General features: G+C 36.2%; 1 protein-coding gene across 6 annotated transcripts in view; it reads left to right on the forward strand.

The window, feature by feature from the left end:
• HS2ST1 (heparan sulfate 2-O-sulfotransferase 1) overlaps nucleotides 1-24,526 on the forward strand; it is a 224,509-nt gene that overhangs the window by 173,611 nt on the left and 26,372 nt on the right. For all 6 annotated transcript variants that reach the window (XM_049879684.1, XM_049879679.1, XM_049879680.1 and 3 more), the window contains 2 exons: nucleotides 3,263-3,501; nucleotides 14,143-14,228. In XM_049879684.1, the coding sequence (XP_049735641.1) occupies nucleotides 3,313-3,501; nucleotides 14,143-14,228 (275 nt within the window). In that variant the 5' untranslated portion in view covers nucleotides 3,263-3,312. The remainder of the gene's footprint in view (nucleotides 1-3,262; nucleotides 3,502-14,142; nucleotides 14,229-24,526) is intronic.

Here is a 24,526-nt window from a genome sequence, read left to right on the forward strand (position 1 = left end):
AAAAGACAGTCTTTTTTAACAAATGATGCTGGCAAAACTGGATGTCCATCTGCAAAAAAAATGAAACAGGACCCATACCTCACACCATACACAAAAACTTATTCAGAATGGATCAAAGACCTAAATATAAAATGAAAAACTATAAAGACCATGGAAGAAAAAATAGGGTCAAAGCTAGGGACCCTAATACACAGCATAAATAGGATACAAACCGTAACTAGCAATACGCAACCATCAGAAGATAAGCTAGATAACTGGGATCTTCTAAAAATTAAACACTTATCCTCATCAAAAGATTTCACCAAAAGAGTAAAAAGAAAACCTACAGACTAGGGAAAAAAAAAAACATTGGCTATGATACGTCTGACAAAGGTCTAATCTCTCAAATATATAGGAAAACTCAACACCTCTACAACAAAAAGGCAAATAATCCAATTAAAAAATGGGTGAAGGATATGAAGAGACACTTCACCAAAGAAGACGTTTAGGCAGCTAATAGACACGTGGGGAAGTGCTCATGATCACTAGCCATTAGAGAAATGCAAATCAGAACTTCAGTGAGGTACCATCGCACCCTGACATTCCTGGCACTCATCAAAAACACAGAAAATAACAAATGTTGGAGAGGCTGCAGGGAGATTGGAACTCTTTTGCACTGCTGATGGGAATGTAAAATGGTAGAACCATTTGGGTAAAATACGGTGCTTCCTTAAAAAGCTAGAAATAGAAATACCATATGATCCAGCAGTCCCACTCCTAGGACTATATCCTAGAGAAATAAGAGCCGTCATACGAGTAGACATATGCACGCCCATGCTCATTGCAGCATTATTCACAATAGCAAAAAGATGGAAACAACCTAAGTTCCCATCAACAAATGAATGAGTACGTAAACTATGGGACATATGCATAATGGAATACTACGCAATGATGAATCTGAGAAGCATCTCACAACATGGATGAATCTGAAGGGCATTATGCTGAGTGAAACAAATCACCAAAGGACAAATACCATATGAGACCACTATTGTAAAAATTCATGAAAAGGTTTACACACAGAAAGAAACAATCCTGACGGTTACGAGGAAAAGGAGGAGTGAGGAAGGAAAAACACTAAATAGGAAATAGATAAGTGGTAACTTTAGTGAAGGGTAAGACATTACACAGTACTGGGTAAGTCAGCACAGCTTGACCAAGGCAAAGTCATAGAAGCTTCATAGACACATCTAAACTCCCTGAAAGACCAAATTATTGGGCTGAGGGCTAGGGACTGTAGTCTCAGGCAACATCCTTCTCAACTGTCATAGTATATAAAGAAAATGTTCTACATCCTACTTCCATGAGTAGTGTCTGGGGTCTTAAAAGCTTGTGAGAAGTCATCTAAGATACCTCTACTGGTCCCACTCTGTCTTGGGTAAAGGAGAATGAAGAAAACCAAAGATGCAAGGGAAAGATTAGTCCAGAAGACTAATGGACCACAATTACCACAGCCTCTACCAGACAGAGTCCAGCACAACTAGATGGCACCCGGCTACCACCAATGACTTGCTGTGACAGGGATCACAAAAGAGGGTCCCAGAAAGAGCTGGAGAAAAATGTAGAACAAAATTCAGACTCATAAAAAAAGACCAGACTTACTGGTCTGACAGTGGAGAAACTCTGAGAATATGGCCCCCGGACACCCTTTTAACTCAGTACTGAAGCCATTCCTGAAGTTCACCCTTCAGCTACAGATTAGACAGGCCTATAAAACAAACAAAACACAGGTAGTTCAACCATGTGTAGAGACTAAATCGGCACTCCAACCCAAAAGCAAGGACGAGAAGGCAGAAAGGGACAGGAAAACTGGATGAATGGAAATGGGGAACCCAGGATCAAGAAGGGGAGAGTGTTGACACATCGGAAGTTGGCAACCAGTGTCAGAAAACAATTTTGTATTGTTTAATGAGAAACTAAATTACTCTGTAAACTTTCACATAAAGCAGGATAAAAAAAAATGATAATAACAGTGCCTCTTAGGCAAGTCTTCGAACCAGTTCATTATGGTTCGATCACCCCTGGGCATCTTGTTAAAATGTAGATTCTGATTTAGTATATGAGCGGGGGGGATGTAAATTCTCAGCAGGGGGTCAAACCGAATGAACTGGTTGCGAAGCCCTGCTCTTAGGGTTGTTTTACTGTTACTGTTATTAAAATGAAGCCATATTATTAGATAACTATATTTTAGAATACTTCCCTTTATAAATTTTTTTTTTCTTGAGGTAAAATTCATATAACGTTAACCATTTCAAAGTGAACAATTCAGTGACATTTAGTCATTTACAGTGTTGTGGAACCACCATCTCTATCTAGTTTGAAAACATGTGAGGGACTGTCTTTCTGCCAAGTAATATGTAATCTTGCTAGAGGTTTTTTTCCTCATTTCCTCCTTTTTTTTCCTCTTTCTCCCTTGCTTTCGTATTCTAAAAAATATTCGAAGCTGAAGTTTACATTAAATAAACGTTAGTAGAAAGCAGAATACAACTGCTTTTCAAGTTGCGTGCTAGACAGTGATTTGAATTAGAGAAACCAAGATATTTAAGAATTAAACATAGCCAGAACTTAACTGCAACCCAACAACAAAAAGAAAACAGGTTTGTGGTGGTTTTGTTTTTACTCTTGTTACCTGAACTCACATCAGTATTTATAATCACTGCCCTGCCACATTTTGATAAGGCAGGGATTAACTAAATCCTAAATAGTAAATTTCGAAATCGTTGCTTTAAATTATAAATGGTTTATTTTCTAAGTGCATTTTTTCACCATGAAGTTTAATATTCCATGCAATCTGTCTCTGCATTTGAGAATTAATTGAAGCTGTAGAAATTCTTTCAGAGTGTAAAGTGACTTTCGAATTGCACTCTGCTGTGTGATATTCTAAACTTGATGGCTTGTTTATTCCTTTGTTCTTGATGTACATGTATGTGTATTACCCTTCAAAGATGATTCTGATTTTTTGCTCCTCAAAACATTTCTTCACCTCCTCTTACCAGTCCCTGAACAGGAAAATTATGTCCTAGGCCATAGCTGTTTTGTAATCAGCTGTATTGTTAGTCTTAAAAACTCAAACTCTTTATCCATATTTTTATATACCTTGGTCTTTTGTCCTCGTGTTTTATTTTATTTCGTTTGTGTTTTCATCTTTCATTATCATTGTCAAAAGTACAATGTTCATAACTTCTTACAGTCTCACTAAAAACTTAATATCTGTTTTTCTTGGCAGAAAGGGCTATTGCAAGACATGAAGTGCGAGAAATTGAGCAGCGACATACAATGGATGGCCCTCGGCAAGATGCAGCTTTAGATGAGGAAGAGGACATGGTGATCATTTATAACAGAGTCCCCAAAACTGCAAGCACCTCTTTTACCAATATCGCCTATGACCTGTGTGCAAAGAACAAATACCACGTCCTTCATATCAACACTACCAAAAATAATCCAGTGATGTCACTACAAGATCAGGTAAACACCACTTACAGCATTCACAAATATTTTCTGACATTTTCTCACTGAAATTTTGTATGTGAAGGGTATTAAGCATTTTAAAGGGACATGTGTGCTGATCCCAGAGTCCCGGGTGCTACGAACAGTTAATGCAGTAGACTGCTAAAGAGAGGTTGGAGGTTCCAGTTCACCCAGAGGTGCCTCGTTAGAAAGGCCTAGTGACCTACTTCTGAATAATCAGCCACTGAAAGCCCTATGGCGCGCAGCTCTGCTTTGACACACGTGGGATCACTGTGAGTCGGAATCGACTCCACGGAAACTGGTTTGGTTTTATGCTGATCTCAGCTAATCATAAATCTCCTGGGGGAAGGCACCAACCCAGTTTTGTATAATTTTACATTCTTCACAATATTTGGCACATTTCCTTTCATAGAATATGTACTCACATATTTCTCAAATAAATGAATTAATGAATGGCTTGGCTTTTTGAAGAGAAAATTCATGCTCTTTAGTATGATATTCTTTTAAAAATATGAAATATTTTTGGCAAGATACCCTGCAATAAAAATCATTCTGTTGTCTAAATTTATGATAGAGGAATATTTCTTTTATTTGATGAATACCTGTCCTCTATATAGGTCAGTTTTGTAGCGTAAATTACCTTAACTGGTAATTTATATAATTACTAGCTATGAACTCTTGGAAAACTGTTATTTCGGCTTATATTTTTAACATAATCTTGTCTTCTAAATTCTCAGAGATTTTAGATAAATAGGTAGATAATTTAATAAAATGATTTTAAGAAAAGTAGAAGAAATTACCTTATGAAATCAAGCTTACCCATCTCTGTAGCAGTAGGAGCACACATTACCCCAATGCCTGGAGCTGTGACTATAATTATAAATAAATGAAGTTCTGTCTACAAATATTGAAGAGGTTAGGAATTGGGCTTCATGAAAAGAAAAGGTAGTATTGAATCAAATACTGTATTTCAGTAGCCGGATTAGAAAAGTATTTGTGATAAAGTCCTACGCTTAGAATGACATTTATCTTCAGGTAGTTCTGACTTACCACATGTTCAACAAGTAATGACGAACTGCACTTAAAAGATCTTCTGTTCTTTTTTTTTTTTTTTGCATCTCTAGTAATGTGTACTACATACAGTGTTGCAACACATTACTTGTAGGTGTTATCAGTGTCATATGTTTATATGTAACGTTTCCAACCCCCGAAGACAAAGATCAGATTTACAAAGATACCGATAGCAATACTAATGAAAATTGAAAAAAGAAAGAGGTACTCTGCTTAAGTCAGAACCGAGTAGGTCAGAACAGAACCCATTGTAAGTTGGGGACTAGCTATATTTGAAAACAGGTGAACTTGTTTTATTGCTACAGAATTGATTTATCACATTATACAGCATAACTATAATCCATACACTGAAGCAAGAGAATAATATTGATACACAAAGTTAAAATTGGCTTTCTTGTTAGAGAGTGTCAGCAGAGTCTAGTGATATGTGACATATCATCTAGCCATATAATTATTAGCTCACTGCAAGATCCGTGATTACTGTTTCCTAGAACGAAAAATCTACATCCATCTGCCAAGTCAAATAACTCTTCTGTAAATGAGAAGGAACATGAGCTTATTTAGCTAAGTGGGTCATAAAAACTATTCATTATGTAATATTGTACATCTCAAGGGCAAATGTGCTAAGTATTCAATCTTTATGCAGTGTTCAGTAGGTTTTAATCTATTTGCATTATTGCTTTTCAGACTATATCTTGATTTACAAAGAACGTTTCCCCATAACAATTTCAAATTCAGTGTTTTTTTTTTTTCTTTTTTTTTTTTGGGAAAACAATGTTAGCTTGCCTGTTTGGTTTTCAGGGGTATTTTGTGTCCAGCATTACAAAGTTGTCTGGCAACTACGGGATGTCTGACAATGACACCAGCCTTTTATTTCCATGAGATATAAATCTACAGAAGCTCACCAGATAAGACATTTATAGATATCTGTAGTTTTTTGTAGTAGTACATTTTTTTAAATAGTTTTTTGTTGTTGTTATATAGAAGAAAATCAGTGGAAGAGAAGCCCAAATGCTATCTTAAAAGCATTTGGTTTACATACTAAACAAAGCTTAAAAAATATTTGTGTGGGGCAGAGTAGAGGGCTAGTCTTAATCATTTGTTGATATACGGGCAGTCCCCAGGTTATGAACGAGATGCATTCCTAATTGTGTCCTCCCTGCCCCACCACGGGAGGTTTTTTAATTTATTTTAATTTATTAATTTATTTATTATTATACTTTAGATGAAGATTTACAGAACAAACTAGCTTTTCATTAAATAATTAGTACACATATTGTTCTGTGACATTGGTTACCAACCCCATGACATGTCAACACTCTCCCTTTTTTACCTTAGGTTCCCTATTACCAGGTTTCCTGTTCCCTCCTGCCTTCTAGTCCTTGCCCCTGGGCTGGTGTGCCCTTTAGTCTCATTTTGTGTTAAGGGCCTGTCTAATCTTTGGCTGAAGGGTGAACCTCAGGAATTATTTCATTACTGAGCTAAACGGGTGTCTGGGGGCCATACTCTCTGGTTTCACCAGTCTCTGTCAGGCCAGTAAGTCTAGTCTTTTTTTTTAAGTCAGAATTTTGTTCTACATTTTTCTCCAGCTCTGTCCGGGACCCTCTGTTGTGATCCCTGTCAGAGTAGCCAGTGGTGGTAGCTAGGCACCATCTAGTTCTACTGGATTCAGCCAGGTAGAGGCTGTGGTAGTTGTGTTCCATTAGTCCTTTGGACTAATCTTTACCTTGTGTCTTTATTTTCTTTCTTCTCCATTGCTCCCAATGGGTTGAGACCAATGGGTTGTGATGGCCACTCACAAGCTTTTAAGACCCCAGCCTAATTGTGTCTTCAAGTCAAATTTGTCGGTAAGTCAGAACAGGTACATACAATACCCTACTTTACTTAGCCTTACTTCAGGGCAAGAAGGAAACCCTGGTGGCATAGTGATTAAGTACTGGGGCTGCTAACCAAGAGGTCAGCAGTTCAAATCCAGCAGGCACTCCTTGGAAACTCTACGGGGCAGTTCTACTCTGTCCTATAGGGTCACTGTGAGTCGGAATCAACTTGACAGCAGCAGGCTTTGGTTAGTGCAAGAAAAGGCTCAAAACTTTTTCAGTGACTTAAAATCTGCACATGCAATAAGTGAAGGAGATTGTGATGAAGAATTTTTTGTGAGTAGGGGTTCATTCGTTTCAAAGTGAGGGCTGATTTACATAATATTAAAGTACAAGTACATCTGGAAGTTGGACTTTCAGAACCTGGGGACTGCCTGTACTTCAAAATGTCAGCTGGTAGTTCAAAACCTGGTTGTAATTAGGAATGGCTTATATACCAAATATTCTCTAATATACCATATCTAAAGTATTTATTGATATCTTGTTCTGTAGAGAAGAAATTCTTTAAACAAGTCATATTTACTGCTTCCCCTTTCCTTTTCATGACATATTAGATGGCATTTTTATTTCACCTTTAATCAAATAAGCATCATCTAAATCTAAACTTCTAAAACTATATTAAAACCCAAACCAAACCCATGACCTTCGGGTTGATTCCGACTCATAGTGACCCTACAGGACAGAGTAGAGCTGCCCCATAGGGTTTCCGAGGAGCTGCTGGTGGATTCACACTGCTAGCCTTTTGGATAGCAGCCGCAAGTTTAACCACTGCACCACCAGGGCTCCAAAACTGTATTCAGATGCTTTGAAAATAATTTTTAAAATAGTCCCTGAACTCCATCTTATATAACACACTTTTATTTTAATGCCATTATTTTGTTGTCCCTGTATATCCTTTTCAGCTCCTTTATTGTTTAAGTAGAAATTAAATGATCTATTTTGCTATTCCTTCTCTAAAAAAAAGTACTAGTCAATCTATCTGATTCAAGTGAGACTTAAAAGGTGAGATTTTTATTAAATCTGCTCTTGTCCCAATCTTCCATTTAAACCCCAATTTTCTCATAAAATATTTTGGGATATAATAGATGACCACATTCTTTATTCCTATATCCTTCTAACCTCAGCAGTTCAGTTGGCTTGATCTCTGCCTTAACTGCAGCTCTTTCATAGACATATTTTATACATACGATACTTGGCACTGTGCTAAACTGTTTACATGCTTAATTATTTCTATGAAAAATTTTAGAGGCAAAGCCCATACATTTTTAGTCTGATATAAAGCTATTCAATGCATATTTTGCTATCCTTAGAAGTAGTTGTCAACTTTGTTTTTGACTTTTTCATTTATTTATTGAGTTTATAATATATACAGAGATAGTACTACATTCTCTGGGGAAATACCAAAGAAATAAATGCAAAGCCACATCTTTCAAGGAACTTATTTATAATTTGAACCAACTTGACAGCAGTGGGTTTGGTTTTTGGTTGTTAATAATTTACTTGAGAACATAAAACATACGCACGGAAACTATGAGGACAGTTAAAAGAAAACTTACCTATTTATGTAGCATTCTCCCCCCAAAATGTTTAACCTGGGTCTAATCCTGAGGAGACAGACCCATATTGTAGAACATTCTACAGAATAACTGTCCTGGACCCTTACAAAGTGTCATTGTCATTATAACCAAAAAAAAGTCAGGGAGGGTGGGAAGGCGTTTAGGAGACTAAAGAGACATGAAAACCAAATGTAATGTGTGATCTGTTGATTGCATCCTGGATCAAAAATGATAATGTCTTTGTTTATAGGCAGTATATGCTGAGGTTTATAGGGATGAAGTATGATGTCTGTAACCTGCTTTCAGATGGCTCAGAAGAAATTAAGAGAGGGAGAAAAAAGATAAAAATGTAATTAGTGAATGTAGGTGAACAGTGTATGGATATTGACTATACTAGTCTTTCAACTTTTCTTTAGAGATTTTTCAAAATTAAAAAGCTAAGATAAAAGAGAAAGTTACAACAACGGGAAAAAAGATAAACGTTTGAAAATGCAGGGTTTCCAAGGAGCGCCTGGTGGATTCAGACTGCCAACCTTTTGGTTAGCAGCTATAGCTCTTAACCACTACACCACCGGGGTTCCCAATAGAAATGAGGTGGACTTCATTATTAGAGTTATATTTTTGAGATGAGCTTTACTCGGTTAGTAAATAGGTATTGTCAGGAGACAGGTAATTGGCTCTTCTTGTGAGAAAGTGGTGTATGTCAAATAGGTGTAATTCATAACATCTTTTAAGATCTTTCTTAATTTCTTAATACTTTTCTGTATTTAGGTCTGTGATCATATTTAACCCCATTGTGTTAAGACATTGGAAATATCCAGAATTTGCCTTCTCTGTAAGACGACACAGTAATTTTTTTTTTTTTCTTTTAATTTGCTGCCAACCCAACCTCCGGTAATTTGCATTAGAGGCCACTGTTTGCTATTAGTTGCAGATACTGACTTTTCAGAGCAGCATTTTAGATGAGTATGTCTCAATCTTTAATATGTATACTAATAACTTGTTAAAATGCAAATTCTGATTCAGAAGAACCAAGATGGGGCCTGATAATCTGAATTTCTAAAAAATTCCAGTCGATACAGAAGCTGTTAACTGCTTTGTTTGATTAGCAAAGATCTAGACCATGATTCTCAGTGGGCATGTGGGAAGCTGCAAATTATAATCTCCTTAGGATGGTGGGATAGTTATCCTCAAATTCATATTCCTACCACCCAACAAAAACCCAGATTTTTTACCTACGCCAGCAGGCCTTTTTTAATCTAGCCCTTGTCCATAGCTCCAACCTCTTATTTACTAGCCACACTAACCTTCTTTTGGTTCTTTGCACCTAGCCTTTGCCACTTCAAGACCTCTGTACTTACCATTTCCTCGTAGAATGTACTTCCTCCACAGTTGCCTTTGTGTCAGACATTGAAGGATTCAACTTAAATGGCATCCACTTAGAAGAACCTTACCTAGCCATTCTATATGTTAAAAACATTTTCTAAATTACTCGATATCATGTCACTATTTCTGTATCCTTCTTAGTACTTATCAGCTTGTGAAATTGTCTTATCTATTGGTTTATTTGTTTACTGCCTATCTTTTCCTCCATTGTAATATAAGCTCCTTAAAGGCAGGAACCTCATCTGCCTTGTTCACCAATGTATCCCCTGTGGTGAGCTTGGAAGCCTGGTGATTTGCTTCCAAAAATCAGCCATTGAAAACCCTGTGGAGCACAGTCCTCCTCTGACACACATGGGGTTGCCATGAGTGGGAATTGACTTGACAGCAACTGATTAACTGGTTGAGACATAGTAGGTACTCCATAAATTTTTTGTTGAATGAATGAATATACGAACAAATGGTAGTTCTTAGATGTGTATAACGCCCATGTTGATGATTACTGGCAGAGTGAACCACCCTGATTGATAGGAGCATCATCATCTATGAATATCCCTGAGGTGATTTGGAGCTAAAACAACACAATTCTGAACTTTAACAAAGCTATTATGTTCCAATCCTGCTGAATCTTTCTTATAGTTGTATTTAGCTACTTACTCAGGTTTCCTCTTTGCATAGAAAACTTCTCTCCCGTTTAGTCTTTTAAAAGTACCCACAACCATACAAAAAAGAAGGGATGTTTAAATAAATACATGAGTAGGAATTTAGTATATAGTGATTACTCGTTAACAGTAGTATTCATTCAACAGATAAAAATAGTATTCATTCAATAGATAGTAATTACAAAATTAGGATTTGGCCAGGATGACATTCCTACTCTTTTAAATAGTGAAAACAAATGCTTTTGTGAGGTAAATCTTACTAAGAACGTAGATCTAAATACTGTTAGTGAGATGGTGCTTTCTTAGCCTTTTCTTATAGCACTGGTTCAGGTATGATACACGTAGCAAATAAATCACAGCAGCACTACCTACATTGCTTATGTTTTCCCTAAAGGTCTCTTCGGATTACTTGCTAGCCTTGACTCTGCTTGAGTTATAAAATCTGACAAAAATCACAGTTTAGGATCTGCTCCAGGCTAGCCATAAAAACACCTTTTTTTCATGTACTGTACCTAACTACGACTTCTGAAGCATCCTTCTTTATAGCCTGTTTCAGTGTATAAAATTTCTTTGAATAAAGTCACCATTGTGACTTTATTTCTCCTTCCCAAGCCAGAATTTTCAGTCTCCTTGATTTCATTTGATACTACTAAATTTTGCCCCTTTTTGCCTCCTCCTTTACCATTCATTAGTGCCAAGTAGAGTAAGAATCTGTGAAGTGAACTGAGTAGAAGCTTGCTCATCAAATCTTCACTTCCTCCCCTTACTCTGTGTTCCAGAGTCTTACTTTGAGGTCTTGGGCAGAATGCTCCACTGTAGGGGAAAACCAGAAGAAAACAAACCAAAAAATAAAGCAAGTAGTGCAGGAGAGGTGAGAAGGCAGAAAATAATAGAGCAGCAGCTGGGGCTGGTCTTGATGAAGGACTCGGCTAAAAAGACAAGTGCTTAAATTAATACTTTGAAAAGAAAATTTTCAGAAAATATTCTTCAATGGGGGTGAAGTAGGTTGTTTGGGTCCTTGGAGATCAGTTTTGAAGAAGAGATAAAGATGGTATGGAATTCTCTTGTATGTAAATGACACTTCTAACCACTCTGGCTCTTTTCCATGCTAGTCTGAACTGCCACTTTAATCTTACTGACATCATTTGTTTGCTTAGCACTTTTTTCTGCCCCATAAAAAAAAAAGAGATAAACCTCAGCTCAGCATCTTTTGATTTATCGCAAATTGTAAATCAGCCACAGCTTTATTAATGAGATTTTAAACATATTGGCTTGTTAAATGTTGATGAAATGAAAAAATATACATATATATTAAAAATATGCAACCTTAGGTATTCTCTTAGTTGGAGATGGAGAAAAAAGACTGTGTGTTTAACTAACAATAATGGGCTGTAGAGATTTTAAAAGCAATAATGACCCACCTGATTTTACCTCAGAAAGCATGAATTTAGGAAATAAGTTCAAAATCCTGCAGAGACATTTAGACTCAGTCTCTTGATTTTGATCATCGTTCAGCAACCCCTAGGGTTATTCAAAATAATAAAAAGGCAAGGGAATAAGTCAAGGGTCATTGTTGAAATGGTGGTCCAGTAAGCGAGTGGAGAGTAGGGTGGATTGGAAGATGAGATAATGATGAAAGTGATGAGGAAATTCCTGTGGAAATAAACAATTGAGAGATGTATAGCAACAGAACTTTCGGATCTTGGAGGTGGAGGAGTTTTGGGTAATAACTAGAACTACTTTAGCAATGAATAAAATCCGAAAATCTCAATGTCTGAATTTGTAGGTCAGAATAATGACACTAAAGATAATAACGCCTGTGATTTTTCCTTTCAAACCCTTCTGGTTTTCTCCCTTGTTTAAGTTAGATAATCATAAATTAGAGTAGTTAGCTAGTGGCATAGAAGAGTGATTGGACTAGAATCCAAGGTATGTGGTTCTTGGACTTCAGTTTTCTTATCTCTAAAATAAAGAGTACAGGATATCCAAAGTCCCTTTTCACAGACACCTGCCTGCACCAGACTCTTACCTGGAGTCCAACTGGAGACACAAACCTTTTTCTTATTTTCTTAGTTTTTTAAACTACGTTTCTTGGAATGCTTTGGTTCCACGTGCTTCAGACATCGCTGTCATACATGTGTCATTCATCCTGACAACGGTTTAGTTTAATGGTTACCCTCTTTAGTGAAGGCGGAGGAAAACTGGGTATTTTGAAGTTTATATTATTTGATTCTTATTTCTGTCTGGTCTTTCACCACACTGTGCTCCAAGTTTGTGTTATGATGATCCTAAACGTTTGGCTTAACACTATTTTCTCAGACTTTTATCTAGCATCTCCTTCCTTTATTTCTTCCTTGCACCACCACATTCATAAACCTAAGCTTCTGGAAGATAGAGCTGAATTGTGAAATGTGTCTTAAGCTCCCTTGAACAACCACACCCCAATTCCTTATTCTCTTTGCCTTTTGTTTACCCCTCATTTTTCATTGAAATACTGGAACTGATTTTCACAGAACCAAAGGTTTGTAAGTAGCAGTTATAAAAAGCTGTCATATTCAACACTTAAAATTTTTAAGAATTTAGTTTTTGGATTATCTGATTTTTATTTTCGGTTTCATTTGCCATTTGATATTTTCGTTCCATTTGGTACCTTACTTGAACAAATGGGAAGAAAAAAAACATGAGATCCTCAAATCTCGTGTTTATTTGGCTCTTTGTTTTGGTAGGGAAAAAATTGAAAATAATTACTAAAATGAGATTATATATTTTCTAATGCAATTTAATTTTTTAATCTACATACAGCTTTCAGATATTATTTTAAAGGTATGTGTTTTTTATGGAGAGAATATTAAGATAAGTCTTATATTTCATTTCCCTTCTAAAACTTCTATTTCTCTTCGTATATGATTCATTAATGCTCCCCCTACAAAATAAATTCTATTTCCCAGACCTTTCATTTTTCCCAAGTTCATATTCTCTGCATTGTGGCTGCTGCTTCGCTGTTTTCCTACCGTGCCCTGTCAATAGTCTTATTGGAAGCAGCAGGCAGCCATCACCATTCATTGCTACTAACTTATTGACTCTAATCCCATATGAAGTGCTCCAAAATATCACCACGTGACCAGCTCTATTCTAAAATGTAAATGAAAGCTTAATAAATTGTCAGAATTATGCAGTTGACGATCCTGTGCTTTAGAGGCTGAGGTCACAGCTTGCAGATGCTTTCAGTTCAATACAGAGTGTTGCTACCCACCCGCCACACACATATACCGCATCTAGTATCTGGAAGGGGTTTTTAACCATTTGCTGTTTATCATGCAGAGATTCGTTTATTTTCCCTTGAGAAATTGTGTATCATCACTTTGCAGCTGATGCTAGTTAAATTTGTCAAGTTCTCTATATTAGTTCTTAAAATTTTAACGATATTTACATTTTTAGGATTTTCTAAACTAACCTTTTGTATAATTTTAACTTCAGTAAGTTAGAATAAGTAATATTTTAATTTTTTAGTTTTTTCTTTGACCTAAGTCATCTCTCTAATGTTCTTTTTTTTCTTGTAACTGCTTACGATATCTGCTCTTAATGCTTTAAAGTCTTCTTCGTGTTTTCTTTAATCATTTTTGTTTAAGTTAGTTACTTGTTGGTTTTACTGTTGTTGGGTCTTTAGGTTTAAAGGAATTTTTATTAATAACCAGTCCCTGAGAAGAAGGCAATTTTAATATGCAGAGAATATCTCTATGTTGCAGTGCTGCCTGCTTCAGCATGTGTATTAATAGGGAATAAACGCCCCTCCACCCCCATGTAAATGTACTCACCTGTACATTTAAAAGTACTAACCTAAACGTTTGTATTGTGTGATTGTGTTTTCAGAATTGTCTTTCACTCTGTTTTGAATATGATGAGTAGTAGCTCTCACTGATGAATTAATAGTTACAGATTGCACTATCCTTGGTCCAAACCGGTGTTTCCAAGCTCTGTAATTGTCAAAATGGTGTGGTTTTAAATACCTAAATGGAAAGTATTTTGCTACCATCAAATTTCATTTTCTTTAAATTGTACTTAAGTAATGAGTGTGTTCTCTTCTTTTAGGTGCGCTTTGTAAAGAATATAACTTCCTGGAAAGAGATGAAACCAGGGTTTTATCATGGACATGTTTCTTATTTGGATTTTGCAAAGTAAGTAACACTTAAAATGACACACTAACGAATACTTTGTACTTTAGCAGCCTAAAAAGGAATAAAATACATTGCTTAAATTACTATGATTTTGACCTTCCTAAAAAAAGAGTGTACTGACTTCCCTTTGTCACTTTTAGGTATGTAATATACCTTATAGTATTTTACTGCCCTCTAGTGTTCGTAAGTTGACAATTCTCATATTTATTAGAAATTTGAGGTAGGTTAAATTTAGGTATTGCTCTTTACAATTCTTTGTCATTGTTATATGTATCTCTCTTGCACAACCAGAATGGCACTATTTCAGGAGAGTTCTAAGCTTTAACCTAAAGGTCAGTGAGATTATGGTTTATATCATTGACTGAGAGCCGAGAAAGCAAAGAAGCCCTGACTCAGTTATTGTGCCCCGATGCATCTGCTTTTCAACCACGTCATAGTAAAGTATACACTTCCCTGGGGTACCTTGCTTTTGTTTTAAAACTCTGACGTATAAAGAAGAGACTTTTGAAAAAAACAACGATTTTCCTTTCTGTTCAAATTGTCTATAATTGGAGATTGATAACTGTAACTTCCCATGTTTTTTGGAACGAACATGGTCAGGGTATTTCTATCGTAATTCTCTCAAGAAAGATTCACAAAACTGTAGACCACCTTACAGTATCCAAGTATTACTTGGCTCCCTCTAGAGTCTGTGCCACATTAAGTACTAAGTAGAAAATGGGTCAAAGGGAATATTCTAAACAAACACAGCTCTTGGATCCATTTGAAAGTTCTTTATAGTGCATGTAATTCCATTACAGTAAAACCTCAAATCCAAATCTTTTCCCTAATAAGATTCTGCGGTAGCTTCAAAAGCATTAAAAATATATGTATTTTTTTCTTATTTAAGCTTCTACATGTTTTCTCAGCGTTTTCATTAGCAGTCATGATTTCAAAGTAATATACGCTCATATATTTATCAACTTTAAAGGGCACTGTGTATGAAATTTGAAAATTAAATTGATATCCCACTCTCAACTTCTTAAACTTGCAAAGAGTGATAAGATATTAACTTTTTTGAAAATCATACAATTAAAAAGGATTCTCCTAATTATTACATACATAAGCTGATATATTCCTATTTCTAGTTCCTTCCACAGTACTCAAGATTTTTCAGTAAAATGGTAGCTGTAAAGGTAGATGTGTATTTTCCTATAAATAATTTATATTTCATTATTGAAAACATTTTATAGCCAGCTTTAAAATAAACTAATTATTTTTTGCTTTGTAGGTGCATTGAACCAATTTCATAAACTTAATTCATATGCGTATTTTCCCTTAGGGCTGCACTATCCTTGGATTGAATGTTTGTTACCCTTTCACCTAAATGATTTATTTTTTCCACACACAGCTTGGTTTCTAATACTTGAGATTTTCATTATTAAAATAATATTGAGTGCTTTTGCTTTTGGCAAAAGTCTTGTACTTAGAACGAAGCTCTAGTATATGCTGGGGTTCTTGAAGTTGAAAAAGCATAAAGCTTTTTGAAAAGATTAGTCTCATTTATTAAATATTGACATGAAAGCTTAAGGGGTTGAATATTTTCATAGTGAGCCTCATGTTAGATTGGAAGTGAAAAGTGTTGGGAAAATTTTAACAGGCCTTACAAGGTTTTAAAAAATACCTAAACGAAATCAACTGGAGGAAATGTTTTTTAATATATATAATCAAGAACTGTTATGGGTGTATCTTTTAAAATCTTTGAGTTTGACAGTTCTACTCAGCATGAATGAATAAGGAGGAAGAAAAAAATATCACCGTACCAATTTTTAAAATACTTTGTTCTTCAAAAAATGTTCTTGCTATTTACAGCCTTGGAAACCCTATGGGACAGTTCTGTTTTGTCCTATAGGGTCACTGTGAGTCGGAATTGACTCGACAGCAACCGGGTTTTGGTTTTATTCTTCAAAAAATACTTTTGCTAGGCCTAGTACTTTATGGAGCTCATTAAAATATTTGCCGTCAGGAGAAAATGGTCAAACTTGGTGAAAGAAGTTAATTGCTTTAACAGAGACATTAAAAAGAATATAGCCCAGTAAAACCCATTTTGCAGGCCGATCTGTATCTGTTAAGCCATATTTTGGTTTTATTTGGTGTAATTCAGAACTTTAGAATAATAACAAAAATATCTTCTTTTTACATGTTTGCATTCTTACCCTGTCTTGTTCCTTTTTCTTGTAACCCTATTCTTTGATTTTTTTTTTTTTTAATAATAGACTTTTTTGGAGCATTTTTAGGTTTACAGGAAAATTTTACACAAAGTACAGAAAGTTCCCATGTTACCCCCCTTCCCCACACAGTTTCGTTAACTAAAACCCATACTTTACAATAGAATTCAGTCTTTGTGTTGTATAGTTCTGTGGGTTTTGACAAATATATGTCACGTATCCACCATTATACTATCGTTCAGAATAGTTTCATTGCCCTAATAATGCCCTATTTCTCCACCTATTCACCCTTCTTCCCTCCCCCTGAACCTTGGCAAGCACTCCTCTTTTCATCGTCTCTAAGTTTTCCACTTTTTTAAGTTTTAACAGTCTGCTTCCGTAAAGATTACAGCCTTAGAAACCCTATGAGGCAATTCTACTCTGTTCTATGGTGTTGGACTCGGAATTGACTCAAGGGCACACAACAAAAACAGCAAGTAGTTTTACCTTTTCTAGAATGTCATATAGTTGGAATCATATAGTTCATAGCCTTTTCAGACTGGTCTTTCACTTAGCAATATGCATTTAAGGGTCCTCCATGTCTTTTCATGGCTTCGTAGTGCTTTTTTTAAATCGCTGAATAATATTCCATTGTATAGATGTACCACGGTTTATTTGTTCATCTATTGAAATACATTTGGTTGCTTCTAATTTTTGGCAATCATGAATAAAGCTGCAATAAACATTCATATGCAGATTTCTGTGCAACTGTAAGTTTTTGATTCATTTGAATAAATCCAGTATGATTGCTGGATTATACAGTAAACTGTGTTTAGCTCTGTAAGAAACTGCCAGACTGTCTTCCAGAGTGCCTGTACCATTTTGCGTTGCCACCAACAATGAATTGGAGTTCCTGTTGCTCACACCCTCAGCAACATTTGATGTTGTCAGTGTTTTGGATTTCAATCATTCTAATAGGTATGTAAGGATCCCTGGTCACAGTGGTTAAGGCAGTCGACTGCTAACGGAAAGGTTGCCTGTTCAAAACCACCAGTGGCTCTGAAGGTGAAAGATGTGGCAGTCTGCCCCCATAAAGATTTACAGCCTTGGAAACCCTATGGTGTTGCTGTGAGTAGGAACTGACTCCACGGCAGTGCGTTTCATTTGGTTTGGAATAGGTGTTATTGTCTATTTGATTTCTTTAGCACATTTCCTCGTTCTTCTTCCTTTCCATTTTCCCATTTAGTGTTCAGTTATAGTTTTTTGTTTTCCTTGTAATTCTTAGAAAATGCGACCTTAAAAATAATGTAGGTATGATAAATTAATGCCATAAGTTTAGAAATTTTTTAGTTTAAAATTGTATAGTGTGGATATTTTTCAAAATTTAAGTAGTAAATCATAAGGGAAATTTCCATTCAAATATGCATTGATTCCCTAATACCTGTCAGAGTTTTGTACAGGGGATATAAAACTAAATAAGTTGCAGTTCTTGCTCTCAGTGAGTTCACTGAAACCTCAACTTTTTTTTTCCCCTATAGTTATTAGTTCATTACTTTATGATTAGTGAAAATATTATAGGTTTCCCGTCCTTTTAAATTTATATTACTTATTAATAGCATCCATTACCTCTACATTAAATTTTCTTCAAACTTCAAAAACATTAGAACATCTCTTTTCAAAAACCCCTTTCCAGTAACATTTTCCTTCATAATGAGTAATGATCAGGTAAAAGAGTGGTTTCCATGCTATAATTTTGATTATTTTCTCTTCAGAGCTTTATGATCTAGCTAATTGAAGGTCACATGGCAGCATCTATCTTAGAAAGATATTTAAAAATTATTTTTGATGTAACAGTCAGTTTTATTCAGGCACATGTCAGATGTGGACCTTTGTGCCTGTTCCAGGAATGAGAATGGGTTCTCCTTGCTATCATTTAGGTTTCTCCACATCAGCTCTGTTGTCATTTTCAGAACAATTGAGGCGAATTATTAAAGAAGCAGATATGTTAGCACAAGAAATAAATTCCTAAATGCTTCACTTGGTGTGAAATAGCCTAGAGGGTAGTAGTGTGACATTATTTTAGGCCTAAATAGAGTTTGTTAGTGTATAGATTCATGTGAGATTGTCCCTTTTATCTTGTAATTCTGTGCTGAGCCAGTTGAAATTTACACCATCTTCTACAAGTTTCAATAAAAATTTCACAACACTGTAGAAACATTTTTTTAATTATGATTTTAATCTTTGTAGACAACATTCAAGAGTGGCCGTTCCTTTGTCCTTGTACTACTAGCTTTTTGTGCAGCACTGACACTCAGACCGCTAAGCAGCAAGCCCTAGAGTCAGGTGGGTCTGCAGTTAAATCTGCCTCAGCGCCCTCAGGCTCTGGGATTTCAGCCACGGTACCTCAGATCTTAGAACTTCAGCTTCTCCGTTTGTAAAATGAAGACTATAAAAGTAATTACTTCATGCGGATTAAATAAGGTAATGCGTGTGAAGCACTTAGTTCTGTGTCTTACAGAGAGCAGTGTCGTGATGATTCTTTTAAAATTGCCTTCTTTCAGTTGTCATGTTGTCTTACTGTTGTTTCTTTCCTTCTCCCTATCTGAATTATTCTCTGCTGAGGCTTCTTGTTCCCAACTCTTAGCTGGCCTTGCATAGGACTGTGTCTTTGTCTCCATTATTCTCTATTAGAAAGTGTACCCATTTTTATCTGTCAAGAGACCCAAGCAAGAAACTTTAGAGTCATCTTGGACACCTCTTTACCACCTGTATCTTAAGTAGTCACCAAGTACTACTGATTTTGATTTTTATGTATTCCTCAAAATCCATCTCTCTTTGCCATTCCTACCCTGAATCAGGTTCTTTTACCTAGTCTTGATCTTTCCCTGTTAAATGTATGCTCTAGTCAGGTGGTCTTTTTTAAATGCACATCTGTCCATGTGCCTATTTGGAAAGATAAAAATTGATTAATCGTACCTTATCATTTATAGGTTGGTCTTTTCTGTTCCTGTTTTTCCTACAATTGGCCAATTCATCATCCCTATCACCTAGATCTTTGAAACAGCTTTCTAACTTATCTCCCTGTCTCTGGTATTCTTTTTTATTCCAGGCAATCCTGCGTAATAATATCTCACATAATCCTTCTAAAATACCGCTTTCACTAAGACCTACTCAGGAAGCTACAATGACTATCTCATTGTCTTCCACATCAGATGTGGACTTCTCTGCCTAACTTTCAACGCTGTCTGTAATCTGGTTATCACCTCTAATCATCAAGTTTTATCTCTTAAAACTACCTAGCACAAAGTCTCTCCTGTTATATTCTTTTACAGGCAGAGTACTTGCTTGTTGTTGTTGTTATTGCTGTGTAATTATTGCTATTACTTTCAGTAATAGCAATATGCTAAACATTGAGTAAAGAACTCGGATTCTGTGATATAGATAAAATATAATTGCTAGTGAAGAAAGCAGTGTTCAAAGAAATAAATGTTTTGTCCTGGATCACACAACTATTAAATGATAAGGTGGACATTCAGACTCAGGTCTGCCTGATTCCACACTCCACAAATGGCTCATAACTGCTGTTGCCTTTGCGTATGTATTCATCTTACTTCCAGAAATGGATACTCAGTAGCTTGACATCAGCTCTCTTCTGAAGTACACAAAGGGCTGGAACATGGATTCCCAAAAATTTACATGTTGCTTGACTGAGTAAAACACCTCCCAAGAAGCATTAACTGGAACAAACACTATTTGGCTGAATCATTTGAAATTGCTGATATTTAGCTATTTTGACCTTTAAAAAACAGAGTTTAATATACTAATAATGCTTGACTGATATTAATAATAGATAATTACAGTTTAACAAGTGTTTTCTTGCATTACGTCATTTAAAATTGCAGTCATCCCCATTACTCAAAATTTAGCCTGTTAACAAGTTTTTATTGCTTGCTGACTGTGTGGCATGTGTTTTACTAAACAGTGGGAAAATAGTGGTGAATGAGACAGATAATGGTACCTGTCTTAATCTAGCTGGGAAGATACACTCAAGTAAACAGTTACAAAATGTGACAAGGGTAATGCAGAAAAACAGTTTAAAAGGAAGAAAGAACCAAGGTCACAAGGTAATTATGAGCCCAAGAGACAGAAAGGGCTACATGAACTAGAGACATCATCCTGAGATCAGAAGAACTAGATGGTGCCTGGCCACAACCGATGACTGCCCTGACAGGGAACACAACAGAGAACCCCTGAGGAACAGGAGAACAGTGGAATGCAGAACCCAAATTCTCATAAAAAGACCAGACTTAATGGTCTGACTAAGACTAGAAGAATCCCAGTGGTCATGGTCCCCAAACCTTCTGTTGGCCCAGGACAGGAACCATTCCCGAAGCCAACTCATCAGACATGGATTGGACTGAACAATGGGTTGGAGAGAGATGCTGATGAGGAGGGAGCTACTTGCATCAAGTGGACACTTGAGACTATGTTGGCATCTCCTGTCTGGAGGGGAGATTGGAGGGTAGAGGGGGTTAGAAACTGGCAATATGGTCACAAAAGGAGAGACTGGAAGGAGGGAGTGGGCTGACTCATTAGGGGGAGGGTAAGTGGAAGTATGTAGTAAGGTGTATATTAAGTTTATATGTGAGAGACTGACTTGATTTGTAAACTTTCACTTAAAGCACAATAAAAATTATTTTTTTTTAAAAAAAAAAAAGGTGGGAAGAAGATGGGATGTTCAAGCAACTGAGAGAAGGCCAGTTAGACTGAAGCAGAGGGTGAGGGAAGAGAAATGCAAAATGAGGCTGGAGAGGGAACAAGGGACCTGATTCATGCAAAGTCCTTTAAGGATTTCAAAGCAGGAGAGGGACTGTGTAGACTTGTGTTAAAAGAATATTCTAACTGCAGTATAGAGAATGGATCAGAGAAGAACAAGCATGAATGCAGGGAAGCCAGTAGGAGGGTTCTACAGTAACCCAGGCAAGAGATGATGGGGGCTTGTTTTAGGTTAGGAAGAATGGATGTAGAAGTAGAAAGAATTAAGGAATGTTTATAAAGTAGAAGAAACAGAACTTGGGGACTAAATATGGGGTGGAGGAATCGAAGTCAAGAATGACTCCAGGTTTCTGGCTAGATGGTAATGCCATTTACTGAGACAGGCAGAAATAGAAGAGGAACAAATTTGTCCAGGTAAAGTGAGGGGAAAGATGATCATAAATTTGATTTCATGCATGTTAATTTGAGGTTTCTATGAGATAACTTTGGAAACCCTGGTGGTGTAGTGGTTAAGAGCTCAGCTGCTAACCAAAAGGTCAGCAGTTAGAATCCATCAGCCGCTCCTTGGAAACCCTTATTGGGTAGTTCTACTCTGTCCTATAGGGTTGCTATGAGCCGGAATCACTCAACGCCAATGGGTATAAGATAACTTTATCCATCAGGCAGTTATATATACAGATCTTGAGCTCAGCAGAGGTCTTGTTTTAAGATAAAAATCGAGTAGTTGTTAGCGTATAGGCAATAATTGAAGCTGTAGGACTCACTATGCATTTTGGGATAGCAAAGCTGACCTTCAGAAAGGTTAAACAACACAGGTAAAATCTCTCAGCGAATACATAGGATGGCTGGGACTCAGGGCTTCAGACTTCCAAATCTGTGCTGTTTTCACGGTACCTACTGCTTTTCTTCTCATAGTACCATGAAAATGATGATAAAGTATAATAAATAGGAAATATCAGGAGCTATTAAATCATCTTTATCCTTTATATCCCAAATTTTTATTTCTGAACAAAACTTAAGATAGAAGTTTGTAGAGGAAATTAATGCCTTTTTTTTACTTTGGGTTTCTGAGACAAGTGTACCTTGTGAATAAAAAATGCTTTCATGCCCTGAACTATGCAGCTGCATTCATAAGGAAAGCTAATACAACATCTGTCCATGTAAAAATGAGAAGTTTTTCCATAAAGTGGTTGTCATTGTTTTTTTTCTCATTATATATTGTTTTTCTTATAAATTAAAACATGAAAATGTAAAATGTAATTGGTAAGTTGCTTGCTTTTTATATTTGATCATTGGAGTATATATACAGTAAAATGTACCCTTTTTTAAGTGTACAGTTCTGTGAATTCATACAAACATGTACAGTCATGTAACCACCACCACAATCAAGATAGAAAATATTTTTGTCACCCCACAAGTTCCTTTGTGCCCCGTTGTAGTCAGTTCCCTTTCCCTACTTTCACCCCCAGCAACCATGAATCTGATGTCTGTCCCTGTAGTTTTTCTTTTCCAGAATGTCATTTAAATTGAATCATATATCTTCTTTTGAGGCTGGCTTCTTTCACATAGCATTATGCTTTTGAGATTCATCTGTGTTGATATACATATCAGTAATTAGTTCCTTGCAGAATAGTATTCCACTATATGGATGCACCACAGTTTCTACCCATTCACCAGTTGTTGAATATTTAGGTTGTTTCTAGCTTTTGGTGATTATGAACAAAGCTGCCAAAACATTTGCATACAGGTTTTGTGTGGACATATGTCTTCATTTCTCTTGGGGAAGAACCTACAAATAGGATTGCTGGTTTATATGGTGACTCTGAATAAGAAACTGCCAAACTATTTCCCCAAGTAGCTGGATCATTTCGCAGTCTCACCAATAGTGGATGAGAGTTCCGTTTGCTCTCCCTCGCACGTTGCCAGCATTTCAAATTGTTAGGCCTTTTTTTTTTTTTTTAGTTAAATTTGAGTCATTCTAATAGATGTGTAGTAGATTAATACCTTTTTAAAGAGAGAGAGAAGTTATTTTAAAAATCATTTATTCACAACAGTATCATCACTGGGACCAACAAATGCCAACAGACCATTTACTTTTCTTGAACTTGCACTAGAAGGACTTGGAACCCTTTACATAAAGGGTTCTTTATGAACCCTTTTGTATGAATCCTTAGGGATAAAAGAGTCCAAAATAAATATGTACAATATGTAAATGTCCCTAGGGGGACCAATGCTAAATACAGATGTTAAATCTACGGAGCAGAAATCTCTTAAGTATTAATGCTTCCCAAGGGCTGTTCAACTCTTTCTGTTTCATCTTCCTTTTAGGCTTGGCCTAGCCAGTTGACAAGGTTCCTTTTAAATGTTCTGAGTATGTTACTTATTTGTTTAGCCATTCTTTATATAAATATATATGTATACTTAAGCATGTACACATATGTATAATTTTATTTCTTGTTGAGGATATACACAGTAAAACATATACCAATTCAACAGTTTCTACAGGTACCATTTAGTGACATTGATTACATTCTTTGAGTTGCATAACCATTCTCACCCTTCTTTTCGGAGTTGTTCCTTCTCCATTAACATAAATTCACTGCCCCTTAAGCTTCTTACCTAATCTTTTGAGTTTCTGTTGTAGGTTTGATCCCATATAGATAGTTCATAAAAGAGCATAATGCTCAAGGCAGACCTTTTTTTACTAGTTAAGCTAAACCATTGTTTGGTTTTAAGAAGACTTCAGGGGATATTTTTGGTTTAAGATTTAAAGATTATTTCAGGGCAGTAGTTTCAGGAGTTCATCAAACCTTCATGGGTCCAGGAGATCTGATCTGATAGCTCCAGGAAGTCTGGAGTGCATAAGAATTTGAAACTCTTTATTTCCCCCCTTTCAATCAGGATTCTTCTATGGAATCTTTGATCAAAATGTTAGTAATGGTAGCCACGCACCATCCATTTCTCCTTGCCTCATGGCAAAGGAGGTAGCTGTTCATAAACGCAATTACCAACACATTCCACACTCTCTTCTTATTTCTGACTCTCCTTCTTCCTGTTTTTCCAGGTGAATAGAGATCAATTGTTCTGCCTTGGATGGCCTCTTGGAAGCTTTAAGACCCCTGGTACTATGAATGGAACTAGGAGGTAGAACAGAGGCACTAGACATGTTATTAGGCCAATTAACTGGAATGTCCCATGAAACCATAACCCTAAACCAAGAAGCCAAATCCTGTGAGGTTTTTGGTTGTACATAAGCAGCCTCAGCAGGTTTTTTTTTTTTTTTTTTTGCTCGTTGTAAATGTGTCTATCACACAACTCTTGCCAGTTCACTTTTTT

Source organism: Elephas maximus, chromosome 3 (genome assembly GCF_024166365.1).
Source record: "Elephas maximus indicus isolate mEleMax1 chromosome 3, mEleMax1 primary haplotype, whole genome shotgun sequence".
NCBI classification, from domain to species: Eukaryota; Metazoa; Chordata; class Mammalia; order Proboscidea; family Elephantidae; genus Elephas; species Elephas maximus.